The following is a 15,214-nucleotide window of genomic DNA, read 5'->3' on the forward strand; positions in this document are numbered from 1 at the left end:
CTTGCAGGAACAGTTATGGGACGAAGGCTACTGATAGTCGTGAATGCTCGCTCAAAATGGATTGATGTCATTCCAATGACTAAAGCAGCAGCAGGTGCAAACTACCAAGAGGAAACTGAAGATAAGGAAAAGCAAGAATGTATCGTTCGACCACATGCTGGCTGCTGTATTACTACAGAAGAGGAGCACTCTTCATAGTACAAGGGAATACCTTCATTGGCCGCAGCAAGAAAACAACGCTGAGAATTGGTATTATCATTATACCAGTAGACTTTGGAATGATCTGGAAGGGACATGTTCACCAATAAAGGAAAGATTCGTATAGCAGAAAGAGAAGAAAGCTCTTCGAGATCTGACGACGAAGATACCTGACACTTCATTGATGGAAGAGGACACACCAGTTTCAGAAATGCTTTGTCAGAATCTAAAGTGAATGATCAATCGTGTGAGACTGATAAGACAGAGTTTGCATCACAACAACAACAGGAACAACCATCTGTTATTACTAATACTACTGCACCTGCTGTATCAACTCTACTTAGAAGATCATCGAGAATAAAGAAGGCTCCAGAGCGAGTGGACCTTTTAGCCTGAACAAGGGGCGGGGGTGTAGTATTTACATAGTGTGTGAGTATATCCGAGGACATAGTTACCGGAATTAGAATCTTTGTGTGTGGACATTGCTAGCGTCGGTTCGTAGTGTTATAATATAGCTTATCTAAGTACACTGGTCTCGCCCACATACACCACATAAACCATCAAGAGTTTCGAGTCTGTGGAAGGCTTTGCACTCTTGCAAGTAGAAAATAATTGATCTGGGACTGCTGCCGAAGTTCCTGTGCAAGTCTTACTTCATACTTTGTAATTGCAGAGAATAGTTTCAACTTTCATACCGAAGCTATTCTCTGCAATGACACACAGCAAGGCATCAACTGAGTTACAAATGTTGAAATGCCATTCTACATGTCAATTGCTAGTGTAGTGATTTTTCTACAATACATTTGATGCGTCCTGGGACGCATTTGAGGAGGTTGGGACGCAGATTTCGGACAGCGGGACGCATCCTATTAAGTGCATTATTGTCTACTGAAACCCGGCCCTTACTCCAGTAATTTTAGAATATTCCCCATAAGGTTGAACTTCAAAATCTGCAATATTTCTGCTGCCTTTTGGACCTTCAAGATGATCTTGGTATAGCAGAGCCTGGCATTTTCGTTTACTATGTAAAGTAAGCAATTCCTATAAAGGAAACAGAGGATTCAGATACAAGGGGTGGAGCTATGATCATTATCCAATTATCTTTTAACACGTACAGAAAGCAACTGGAACCTTTTAGGTTAAATGATGTCACATGTACAAGCTCTAATGAGCACACCTGGTGTGACCTCCATCTCATAACCCATGATCACTTCCTTATGGGGTAGACCGTAGGTTACTAGCAGGCGTGTTCTGTTGTACTGCTAAACTGACTTTGCGTCTAGCGCTTGCTCCAGTAACTGTTAACAGATATACTTGTCATACCAGTAACAAAAGCTGGCTGTGAAAAAGGATTCTCTTGTCAGCAATCCTAAAACTAGAAAACTGTTTGTCTGAAGAGAAAATTGACTGCTTGATGATGCGCATTTCAATAGAAGGACCACCTATGTATCAGTACAATTTTGAGTGTGCATTTTGCAAGTGGAAAAAGCACAAAGCTAGGAGGTTACTTGAACAGCACCCTGGGCGCAAAGTGCTAGAGGCACTCACTGCCACATAACATGATAAACATAATTACAGACTGTTATTAAAAGTTTGTTTGCACAAGTTTGGTTAACAATTACATTAAACTAGTAAAACATGCCCACATGTTTGTTTGATATAGACTGCAGTTGAATATAATACTTGGACAGTATCTAGACATAATTTGTATGACTACATTATAACAAGATGAGCATAGTCACAAAGTGGCATTATTAGTAAAGATCTTCGTTTGAATTTTGGTTTAGTAATGAAACCTGTCTACAAGTGTGGTTGATATACATACATTACAATTACATTCACCGTAGAAAACGTTTACTACTCAGTACGTACTGCGTACCGACTAAGCCACGCCTCTTTAGGGGCAGGGCAAAATATGGGCAAGATAAGGGCGCATGTTTTAAGGAGGTTAGGAAAATCACTGCTACTGATATCAACGCCGAAGCGCATTGTTTGAGAGACTGACTAAAATCGACGTCATTCATCCAACATGTAGAAGTATAGTGGAATAATTGCATTTTGCTATTCTGTATTCTACAACAACTGTAGTCTAGATAAACTGCGAAAACAATGACACGTATTCATCCGACCTTCATTTCTTTTGTCACTGGTGTGGAAAGATAAACAGTTGCTGCTCTAGTTCATAAAGTTGTATAACCTAAAAGTAGGAATAGAAAATGCAAAATTAATATTAACTAAATTAGTTTGGCTAATTAATAAAAATTCTGTTTCTTTCTCAATTATTGAATAAGAGAAAATACAAAATTAACAGTTTGCCACACATAGCATAAATACACCAAACTACATATAGACACACGGACCTAACAAAATTATTTCTAAAATGGACTGTATGGCTTGAGTCTGCAAACAACAAATTTCAAGTATTAACCTATTAAAAATGCACTGTTGTTATACACTCGATAACAAGCAAAGCCATGTTTATATCTGTATCTAAGCAGAATTAATAAGCAAGAAAGAAATAAACCTATTTAATATCAATAATTAAATATATTATTGTTATCAACACATCTGCTCTCAAAGTACCTCAATTGAGGCCACAATTTTGGCCTCATTCATTGTTAAATTTGACCGGAAACAATGATTTGCGATTTCAATCCAACATGACAATCTGGCGAATATCGAGGATGAAGTTTAGTAATACGCACCGGTCAGAGAAACACAGAAAACGTTCTAGATCACTACAGAAATTACCAGCATGTGGCAAAACATCCGCGTATCTAGTCCAGCTATTAATTAATCAGAACCAGTCCGACAGTCGCTTGCTGAGAGAATATTTCGGATACAACTCGCATCCGGGGTTTCTACAGACATTGCCCCGTATATTCAGCATGTGCCCCTGCTAGCTGTTGTCCCTCGTACAGGTACATGTATGGTTCCGAAGCTTAGACATTGGTTCATACATTTTGTTTTTTTCACTCTTTCGTTCTCTCTTTCTCCGTTGCAGTCTCAGTTACTACCAGAATTAGCAGCGTTCGAATTACAAGGGTGTGTCCACAATTACGAACACCTATCTATCAGTAAGTTATTCAGTAGCTGCTAATGTTTTATTAGTATGATGTAGTGTAGGTTTGTTATGAGAGAGTAATATGTTGACTGATTTCTTGTTTGTGAGTGAAATTGCAAAGATTAGGTTTAATTACTAGAGTGATGTGTTCATGTGATGGTAGTATGAGTGGCCGGGACACATATCAGACATCACATGGATAATACTTTAGTATCAGCCGTAAAGAACAACAATGTTTTTGAGGTTGAAGGTTTCCTAGCTGCGGGAGCTTCTCCAGATGAGTGTGATTATGATGTATGTTATTTACTGAGTGCCTAATAAATATATTTATTGTTTATTGATACAACTCACTCTATTTAGGGATGGCCTGTGCTGGCTAGGGCTTGTGACAATTGCTACAGGTCTATTGTTGAATTACTATTAAAGAAAGGATCAAATGTTAACAAAGCTACAAGATGAATGAATAAATGAACAAGGTTATGAGATTTCAATGATGTAAAGAGGCTTGTGATAAGACAAATATTATAATAATTAATTGTACAAATAATAATACGCAATTTCTTTCATTGTAGGGATGGACTCCTTTAATGAGAGCAGCATATCGAGGTGATGATTCAATCATTGATATGGTATTATCAGCTAATGCTGATGTTAATCTGACGAGTGAGGTGAGTGTTTGTGTTTGATGTTTCATGTTTGATGTGCTGTAAGATATATTTATGTGTACAGTAATAATAATAATATATATATATATATATATATATATATATATATATATATATATATATATATATATATATATATATGTCCAGCACGGGCAGCATTTTTCATCCGCTTGTGGATGAGACTGTGGGTCTTTGAACAGCTTCTAGCCTTCAAGTGCTCAAGATCATAGCACGTAGAGCTTCATTTAAACGTAATGTTTCAATTAGCCAATCTGTTTGTCATTTCCATCAGCAACTCTTTCCTAGACTCTAGTGTAACAATGCTAAAATGATATTATCTAGATGTGGTTTAGATGGTACGGCTAGTCCCTTGTTGTACCTATAAAAATATAAAAAGAAATATATAAATATATATATATATATATTTATATATATATATATATATATATATATATATATATATATATATATTAATATAGATTATAGTGATACTCTAATACACTTAATTGCACTAATTATTTTAGTATTACTTCTATAATAGAAGTGAATGAATAGAGACAACCTAGAGAAAGTTTATATGTAAATTAGTTTGTTTATGACAAAGTTCTCATATGTATTTTTGTTTGTTGATTTGACTCTTTGTTGCTCTCTCTGTAGTTTGCCTGTTTGTTTCTCTACTTTTCTGTCTGGTGCCAGTTTTAGTTTGTATGCAGCCTGTCTCTCTGTTTGTCAGTTCCTTTGTTTTTCTTTCCCTCTGGTTTTCTGTAGGTCTATTTTTGTTTATTAGTTTGTTTGTTCATTTGTCTATTTGTCAATTTGGACGTAGATAGGTTTGTTTGAGTATTGCTTGTTTGTTTGTCTGTCTGTCTGTTTATTTGGTATTTTATTTGTTTTTACTTGGTTGTATTTGTTAGTCAATTTGTATGTTTATTCCTTCTCTCTGATTACTTTGTACATATATTTGTTGGGTTGTCTGCCTGTCTCTTATTGTCATATTTGTTGTATGTATGTTCTTTAAAAGTTGATTTGTTTGTTGTTTGTATTTTTCTATTTTGGCTTGTTTATATATTTATTGTTTATTTGTTTGTTTTGTATATATTTCGATTGGTCTGTTTGTCTGTTTATGGCTTACTTGCTTTCGGGTCTCTATTCATGTCTGTCTTTTTGTCTGCCTGTTGGTCTGTCTGTCTGTCTGTTGTTTGATTTATTGTTATGATTGTTTGTTTTGTCAGTTTGGTTTTTAGTTTTCTGGTAGGTTTCATGTGTATTTTACTTGTTTGTTTGCATTTTTTTTCTCCTAGTTTCTCTGTCTGCTCTACTGTCGTTAGATAGAGAACGCGCTTGTACTTGAGTATTTGTTTATCCTTGTTCTTTTAATATTTAAGATTATAAGTCAAGTCTAGTTTAAGGGTGTGGCCTAAAAACGTATAATTCAAGCCTCTATCTCATGATTTTAAAAATATCATGGCATATCTCTGCCTATCTTCAATGAGTAGTACTTGTACACTACATCCTACAAATTAAACGTTTATGAAAAGCAGCTTTGTATTAAGAAATTTACAGGCTAGGCTTGCATGGCTCAGCTTTGGACAACGGCGTTCCTGAGTAGAAGCCAGTCTGATTTTAGGAGTGGCCTAAATCGTACAATTTAACCCTCTATCTCACGATTTTCCAAGAAGCATGGACTAGCTCCGCATATCTCCAATTAGTAGTACTTGTACTTTATCCTACAAATTAAGAGTGGGCGCAACTAAATAAAGCAGAACTCAGTCTGTTCTATCGTTACTCGTCAGCTGTTCACTTTCGGTTGTGACCGCAGGGGCAACGTTATTTCTGGAACCGACACTATACTTTTATGGTTGCTGACGCACTACCTCCATTGGTGTCCACCACAGTAACACACTTCAAGGTGTCGTCTATAGAGTCTACCCCACAATTGAGTGCATGGCCATTAGCTAAACGTAATGTGAAGGCCACAAGTCTTGATTACCATCTGGTGGTGGACAGAAAGGTGTCATTACACATCAAGTGCGGATGTGGACATTGCTATTAGAAGCGGAGTCAGCATACAGGAGGATATCCACTGACGTATACACTTCGTCGATTTTCGTTCCTCCTACGCAATTGCAATAGGACATATAGCCAGTTGACATTGCTGTTGTAATCAGTTCGGCTATTTTCAGATCGAAGCAGTCTTTATGAATCAATCACTGGTGTGTTCAATTCTTTTGTTGATATTGTCAACTCAGCAACGTCTCTCCTCAAGTTTCGAGATCTTCTCAAATCCAGAGAGATTTTCAGGTCTTCTTCCTTCCATTCGTTCCAGAAAAGAACAGATCAGCCAGGCTCAGTTTATTACAAAAGTCAGAATCACCAAGATTTATGGAAACATTGACAAAGATAACAAACTGTATAAAGCACAAGTGATTTGCAACTTGAAAGGAATTATGAACAGCCCAGAATATAAATAAACGTTAGCCAAGTCGACAGAATATGTCAAGTTATACATAAACATACCACGGTCGGAGACGACGTGATTGTCTTGATGAATAAAAGCAATTCAGTTGGAAGAATTTGGAATCTAAACAGTCCTGGAATGTTCAGTATACAGGTAACGTCTAACACTATCTATGTCTGTGTCACATGCGATATAGTCTATTGTATTCCTTGTCTAGGAATGGGAAAGAGACTATTCTAGCCATCTTGCTGACACTCCTTCCTTTAACGATGTGAACAAACCTACTCTTAGCCCTCTTACAACCACAACTAACAAAGCAAAAGCCAAAACAAATTCCTGGAGACCTGTTGCTTCTGCTCAAACGAAGACACACGATTCTGCCAACTGCACAGACATTCCATGGCATGCATTCGTTTGGGATCGCCGAGTCTGCAAGACACGGTGCGACGCGGTTGCAATTCATGACTTCTGGCTTCTGACATCGGCCCGCTGTGTTAGTCACTACACAAGCACACCAAGACGTCTAGTAATCAGCTTGGGAGTCAGCAATGCTGGACAGATGAGGAAGTCCTCTCAAGCACGATCCATTGTTTTACATCCACAGTGGAAAGCTCGATCAGACGGGGAAGGTGTGGCATGGCATGGCACTAGTGAAGATGAAGACATCTAAACATAATAGGGGATTATGTCCTACTGAACCAATATCATTGGCATCACCTGGTGATACCGTCACAGACCTTCACTGCTTGGGATCTAAATCTGATGTTTATAACGGATATGTAAAGAAACTAATGTTGAATACACCAAATTCCAAAGTAGATACAGATCATACAGACACTTATTGGGCAGCAATTGCATGTAGAGTTCAAAATGGTCAGTGGCGCTTGTTCCAAGTCCTTAGTGGCACCTCTGGTCGATTCACGCACCCATTCTTGACAAACACTTACAACAACAAGAACGTCACCGACTGGATAACTCAACGGATCAAAGAACTTCAAAGCATTTCCTAAATTCGGACAAGTTTACAACAATTATGTGTATCTTTATACAAAGACAAAATATACAAATAATTGTAATCATTATTAAGTTGTCGGAAACAGAGGTAATAAGACGCATTGCAAATGCGCGTCGATGAAAGGAACTGTTACTTTAGTAGCAATAGCCTCACTATTTCGATGACGTTAACACATACCTTTACTTCTTTACCGAATTACACGACAGAGATCTATACCTTGAGATACCCCGTCTGGCTCACTTAACTAATTTTGACACTCATCCAACTTTTTCACCACCTTTTTATCACAGGGTACGGTAGTGCCCTTTATGTAGGAATTGACCAGTTTGTGTGGGCGTGGTCATATTTTAGACCTTCAGAAATCACCTTAAAATACGGTTAAATATCTTGAAAACGACAGATAGAAAACCTTACAAGTTCAACTACGCTTGACTACTTCTGAATTGATCGCAGCTTGTCTTCAGAAGGAGAAAATCGCTCGTCAATTTCGGAGTTTTCGCTGGATTTTGTCTTCTTTCTTCTTCTTCTCCTTTGTCACGCATAAATCCTTGACTACGGCATATCTAAAGCTAAAACTTTGGGAAACGACGTAGAATAAGCCGACATGTATTCTTTTGATCATAGAAAAAAGAAGCATGTAAGAAAAAAGATTTCTAGAATGGATTTAAACCTACTACCCTACTTACGTTCAACCGCAATTGTTGTAAGCCATTGTTAACAAACAATACCTAGGCAGCCAATCACAAGCTCTTGCTACATTGCTTGAAGCAGTCTAGGGTACACGTGTACAACAAGGGGACAAGAATTCTTGACACGTTTCGTGGTTGAAAAACCTGAAAGCCTACAGTTAGGCAAAGAATCGCGCTCTTGAATCGCACGAGCAAACGCAAGAAGTGCGCGTAATTAATTAATTAGAAGTGACGTTGAACGTCATCGCAATCGAAGACGCGATATACCTCTTCTTGCCGTAGTTGGAACACCAACGCCTTCAAGCATTTGAATTATGGCAAAAGCATATTAATTCGACTCGCTTCCATCACAAAATGTCGACTTTGCAGCGCTCGGAATGTGACGTTTGTTACGAGCCTAGATGTGTGGTTTACGATAATAATTTTGCAGTTGTCTAGTGCTACCGTATTTTATTTAGGACCAAACTTCCGCAAATCGAAGACCTCGTACTGTGTACAAGCCGGTCGCGTGTAGAAGTCGAGCTTTTCTTCAAGACACTCGGCACGCGCATACACACACGTTCGGTCACGTGCACGTGCGCAAATGTTGGCGTGTGCGTGTAGCGTTCAATGACACCTGGCCAACAATGATGAAGAAGAAAAAGGTGACGCTGCTGAAACTAGCATCTCGATTCTCATAGTAGTGACAAGTCTATCTAACCGAATCTTGAGTTTTCAATTAAGTGGTCTAGATAACAAACTCATCAACATTGTGTAATGTGATACATGACCATCAATGGAAATGCGAGCTTGCTTTGTTGCCCACACCAAGAACTTTAGTTGTTTAAACGCTAATACTCATACCCCACCGGACACAAATTTTAAGATTATGCAAGAAAGCATCTAGAAATTGTTGTAGACAACCAGGAGATCTAACAGCTAATCATCTGCATAAAGTCCTTCTTCAATCTACACACACACACACACACACACACACCACACACAGACACACAGACACACACACACACACACACACACACACACACACACACACACACACACACACACACACACACACACACACACAACTACATGCACGTATGGTAGTAGCTCTGAAGCAAGTAGAATACAGCTTCATACTTACTAGTGGTATTATTGCAACTAAATGTAACGTCTGATTCAAACCACCTATACATAAGCACTGCATAGCTCTTAAAATATTTGCAAGTACACTGTAAACCTAAGATCCACATGCTCGAGATATGAGACTATACTTGTAGACCAAGTATAGTTTAGAAAATTAGTATTTTTGTTAAGCTATAAAATATTTGTTTAATTATTGGAGTAGGCTGTGCTTTCGCACTCCTAAAAACTTACCAAACTAGAATTTTAAAAACTTTTTCCCTGAAAAAAGAAATAGATGTAGGGATTGTATAAAAAGTAATAGAAACAAGATCTATAGATAATATGAACCAAAGCCAGACATCATGAGTGAATCCTTCCAACCACATTCCCTACATTTTACTTTTATTGGGTTGGAAGGATTCACTCATGATGTCTGGCTTTGGTTCATATTATCTATAAATCTTGTTTCTATTACTTTTTATACAATCCCTACATCTATTTCTTTTTTCAGGGAAATTTTTTTAAAAATTCTAGTAGCTAGTAGTACTTTATCATAATTAATTAATTACTTAACTAAAATTTGTAGGCAAATATGCCACAACCGTATGTCAACAGTACTGGCTAGGACCAGGTCGCTGCAATAATTGACAGGGCTGTCGACTCTATAAATATACGAACAATGCAGTGGTCTGTCTATTGTATTCACGGTACGGGTCTTAGTGGACCACAACCGCCTAAGTGTCCAATCACCAGACGTCACAGCATCTTCTTCGCCCACCCACTTGTTTTGACACAGAGACATCTAAACATCTCAAATTACAACGAGGACGCCTGGCTTTCCACGCCCTGCTACAACACTTAACCATATGGACACATAACCATATTGACACAACTAATTTTAGCAAGTGTTAATTACAAACGTCACAAGGAATTATTGTTTTCCTTGCAGCCAATTTCAGCTAACGTCCTTGTTTAGTGGCATCTCTAAGATTACTTGACTTCAACACAAAATCATATGGACAGCTTGCTGTCAATCACCTAGTCATTCGTATAAATTCTAGCGCCTGCAAAGATCTAAAAACATTACGATAAAGTCATTGCCTTGAGATTCTCAAACAATGTAAACATGCTGTATTAATAAAATATATTAAATTGGAAAGTGCCTGAATGAATGCGACGATTTTAGAATGGCCTCCCATACAAAGTATCCAAACACATGCTAACCTGATTTCTTTTAACTCAGTCAAAAAATCTCTAGAACTGTGCATAGTGCACACAGAATCAGCCAACTGCTGCTACAAGCCAATTCTACGAACAACGCCACGTTGTTCCGGTCACGTGTGTAGTAATTAAATACCTAATATTAGCTGGTGGAAACTATGGTTTGTGACCTTAGCTGTCACATCCACAGTGTGCTTACAGTTGCGTGTAGTTGAACGTTGAAATGTACGACTATGTTCAACGGGATGCCGTTTCCGTGAGCGTCTAAGTTTCGCGTGTAAAAATGCGTGGGAGTTGTTTATTGATGCAATCAATGTTGTACCGTACCTCAGCTAGTTGCCAATTGAGGGTCAAGATGGAAATTGTTTATTGATGCAATCAATATTGTTACAAAAAGCTGCATGCGTCATTTAAATCTTCCCCCATACACACAGACATGTATTCAAAGTAGGAACACAGATTGGAGCAAGACAAAATTTACGTACCTATAAAATGAGTAAAACAAGTATAAAACATTTTGAGAAAATGATGGGTGTGTATGAATGGGTATATAAAGATGGGTAAGTACAGCATCTCCTACATCACAACCTTTTTACCTAAATGTAATGCTTTTGGCAGTTTCATGTCACGCAGCAGACATGTGTGACACGCACAGTACTCGACTGTGATGTAAGAGATGAGCATGAATAAGTACATACCCAACCGTACTTACCCATCATTGTCTCAAAATGTTTTCATACTTGTTACAAGTATGCCTGTTACTGGCGGACGATTCAGATGGAGGTAAGTGGGCAGCGCGCGCTACTTTCTTTGGCATATATAATATGCATTGCCTTTAAAGCTCCTACACTTAATTCAATACGAAAGAGTGTTTTCTGTTCAACTGGTAACGTTCGTTAGGTCACAGGCAAAACGAAGAGGATGTCCCGACAATCTCATGGACGACATAGCGTTGTGCATATATCAAGATAGCAATCAATTTGTGCTTGGTTGTGGTAATAATTGAACATCCCGCTTCCCGATTTTGGCGTTTCTTATTGTAACTGGAAACTACAACAAGATACGCCATTGTAATCGAAGACCCTGCAATTTTTTTCTGCAAAGGAAATCTTCTCGTCAGAATTGAAGGTTTTTGGAAATGCCGTTTTGTAGAAATATTTTACAGGCTCAGCTGTGGAAAAGAACGTTCTAGAATAAAAGACAAGTATGATTTTAGGGCGTGGCCTAAAACATATTTTTCAACCCTCTATCTTAAGATTTTACAAGAAAGCATGGGATATTTCTGCCTATCTCCCATAAGCAGTACTTGCACACTACATCCTACAAATTGAACTTCTAGGAAAATCCACTTTGTAGAAAGAAATTCACAGGCTAAGCTTGGCTCAGCTGTGGACAAGTGCGTTCCTGAGTAGAAAGTCAGTCTGGTTTTAGGGAGTAACCTAGGAAAGTATGATTCAACCCTATATCTCATGATTTTACTAGAAGCATGGCCTAGCTTCGCCTATCTCCAATTAGCAGTACTTGTACACTACATCCTACAAATGAAATACGGGCGTAACTAAATCTGGAAGAATTCAGTCAGTCTGTTCTATGATTACGCGCGGAACCTGTTCATTCTTGGTTGTGACCGCAGAGGCAACTTATTTCTGGAACGGACGCTATACTATTGCCGTTGCTGACGAACGACCTCCATTGGTGTTTACCACAATAACACATTTGAAGGTGTCGTCTAGAGCCTCTACCCCGCAACTGAGTGCATGGCCATTGGATCTAATGTGAAGGTCGCGAGTCTAGATTACCATTCGGTCGTGGGGCAGAAAGGTGTCATTACAGATATAAGGCGGATGTAGCACATTGCTCTTGGAAGCGGAGTCAGCAGCGGATATCCTTTGCACTTCGTCGCTTTTCGTTCCTTTTACGCAATTGCCCTAGGACTTATATAGCCAGTTGACATTGCTGTTGCAATTAGTTCTGGCATTTTCAGATCGAAGCAGTCTCTATGAATCAATCGCTGCTGTGTTCAATTCTTTTGTTGCTATTATCAATTCAGCAACGTCTCTCTTCAAGTTGTTCGAGCTATTCACGATTTGATACAAATCCGGACAGATTCCCTGGTATCGTTCCTTTCATTCTTTCCAGAGAAGAACAGATCAGCCAAGCTCAGTTTGCTTCCAAGGTCAGAATCACCAAGGTCTATGGAAGCACTCACAACGATGACAAACTGTATGCAGCACAAGTGATTTGCAACTTGAAAGAAATTCTTGAACAGTTCAGCATGCAAATAAATGTTAGCCAAGGAGACAGACGATGTCAAGTTATACATAAACACACCAAGGTCGGAGACGAAGTAATTCTCTTGATGAATGAAAGCAATCGAGTTGGGAGAATTTGGAATCTAAACAGTCCAGGCATGTTCAGTATACAGGTAACATCTAACACTAGCTATATCCTTGTCACATGCAATATACTCTATTGTATTCCTTTTCTAGGAATGGGAAAGAGACTATCAAAGCCATCTTCCTGACAATCCTTGCTTTAACGATGTGAAAGAACCTACTCTTAGCCCTCTTACAACCACAACTAACAAAGCAAACCCCAAACCGAATTCCTGTAGACCTGTTGCTTCTGCTCAAACGAAGACACATGATTCTGTCAACTGCACAGACATTCCATGGCATGCATTCATTTGGGATCGCCGAGTCTGCAAGACACGGTGCGACGCGGTTGCAATTCATGACTCCTGGCTTCTGACATCGGCTCGCTGTGTTAGTCACTACACACGCACACCAAGACGTTTGGTAATCAGTTTGGGAGTCAGCAATGCTGGACAGATGAAGAAGTCCTCCAGAGCGAAGTCCGTTGTTTTACATCCACAGTGGCAAGCTCGATCGGACGAGAAAGGTGTGGCATATGACATGGCACTAGTGAAGATGAAGACATCTAGACACAATAATGGATTATGTCCTACTGAACCAATATCATTGGCGTCACCTGCTGATACCGTCACAGACCTTCACTGCTTGGGATCTAAAACTGATGTTTATAACGGATATGTAAAGAAAATAATGTTGAATGCGCCTAATCCGAAAGTAGTAGACACAGATCATACAGAAGCTTATTGGGCAGCAACTGCATGTAGAGTCCAAAATGGTCAGAGGCGCTTGTTTCAAGTCCTTAGTGGCATCTCTGGTCAATTCACAGACCATGTCTTGACAAACGTTTACAACAACAAGAACGTCACCGACTGGATAACTCACAATATCAACGAGCCTCATAGCATTTCCTGAAAATGAACAAGTTTACAACGAGTAGGTGCATCTTCATACAAAGACAGAAATATACAAAAAAAATTGTATGCAATTTGTTTAGTTTAACGCCATATCTGTCAAGTTGTATTTTTGACTTATCATCGTAGTAATCAATTGCCCAGTTAAAATTGATAACAAAAAGCTACAATTTTTACGCTGCTGTGTCAGCCAATACCTAAGTGTATCAAGCGATAACATTTGTAAACTTGCATTCCATGCGTCCTGCATGACATAGATTAGAAATTTTCAAATAAAGAAGTATTGCTGGCGTCAAATGTGGTATGTGAGTGGATAGCAAGAATAAATGAGCCTTAATACTTAGCAAAAAAACCCTCAAATATAAAAGAAGATACCTCTACTGTATTTCAAAATCTTAGACCAGCATGCAGTACGCCGCTGTTTTACCTGAGCTTCTCCTCTCAAAATTATTACACGAAATCGTAAATAAAGACAAGATAAGATCGTATATGCAAGACGATAAATTGAATTTTTATAGCTATAAATGTCGCGTTTACGTGTATGCTGTATTGTAATCAGTCTCTAATGTGTTGACAAAGTTACTAAACCAATCTTAAGTTTAGGACGATTTTTGGAAGGCACGTGCCTTCATGCTTTCTTTGCAAGTTAGCCCTATACTTGGATTTTTGCATTTAGACAGATTTCAGGAAATATCGATGCCAACTTTACAGATAAATGATCTACAGTCACAGACAACATTTAATCAAGAATGGGGTTTATACCGTTTTTGATTTGATATTAATTTGTCATTGAAGAAGGGCTAAGTACAGCAATCAATATATAGTCTAGTATTTTGTTGGCTTTTGTAACCAATAACCGTTTTAATTTCAACATATGGTTCATCTAGACTACGTACACAGCATGCACGTGGTTGTGCCTGTCTGCCTTACACGCTAAGGAGGCGTGGCACATTCTTTAGCATGACAAACATGACACATAGTCCCCAGACCGGAATTCAGTTCAGTCCTAAACGTTTTGAGTACACTACTCCCTAAGTCTCGTGACTTGTACAAAGTCCTTAACAATATCGGTTATGTTTACACTCTAGCTTCCACAGCTATGAGCCTTCAAAGCTCTGAACACCATGGCATGCACGTACGCGTATGATCGAGATCGATACATGTACGGGTCGGACGGACTTACGAATCGGCGTCAGCACGTCTTCAAACACGTCTCTTACTAATTTAGCGATAGCTGTTTGTTCTATCACTGGCCTGCTCTGACTTTGCAAAAGACCATTTATGTCTTTCTTAGAATAATGTCAATGATTGAAACGCTATCTGTCTCGTTGCCTGTCTTGTAGTTTTGTAGGCATGTATATTGTTACAAGTGAAGATTTGAAAGAATTCGGATGTTGCAACTAGTTTAGCACTGTCTGATATCTGCGGGGCGAATAGAGTGGCCTTCTCGAGAGGGTTCGCCTCGTTAAATAGTGCTTGTTACGGCGGACTATTAGTATAGTTACAGCTATCTC

At 38.7% G+C, this 15,214-nt stretch overlaps 2 protein-coding genes across 2 annotated transcripts; both read left to right on the forward strand.

Moving 5' to 3' along the window:
- The first annotated feature begins 4,906 nt into the window (after positions 1-4,906).
- Positions 4,907-7,522, forward strand: LOC134198428 (uncharacterized). The gene is made up of 2 exons (XM_062667824.1): positions 4,907-6,538; positions 6,603-7,522. The coding sequence occupies exons 1-2, from the start codon at positions 6,473-6,475 to the stop codon at positions 7,053-7,055; spliced, it is 519 nt and encodes a 172-aa protein (XP_062523808.1). The 5' UTR covers positions 4,907-6,472; the 3' UTR covers positions 7,056-7,522.
- A 4,727-nt stretch (positions 7,523-12,249) lies between these two features.
- Positions 12,250-13,894, forward strand: LOC134198292 (uncharacterized). Its single transcript, XM_062667658.1, has 2 exons — positions 12,250-12,839; positions 12,904-13,894. The coding sequence occupies exons 1-2, from the start codon at positions 12,414-12,416 to the stop codon at positions 13,699-13,701; spliced, it is 1,224 nt and encodes a 407-aa protein (XP_062523642.1). The 5' UTR covers positions 12,250-12,413; the 3' UTR covers positions 13,702-13,894.
- The last annotated feature ends 1,320 nt before the right edge of the window (positions 13,895-15,214 follow it).

This window comes from Corticium candelabrum, chromosome 2 (genome assembly GCF_963422355.1).
Source record: "Corticium candelabrum chromosome 2, ooCorCand1.1, whole genome shotgun sequence".
Classification (NCBI taxonomy): domain Eukaryota; kingdom Metazoa; phylum Porifera; class Homoscleromorpha; order Homosclerophorida; family Plakinidae; genus Corticium; species Corticium candelabrum.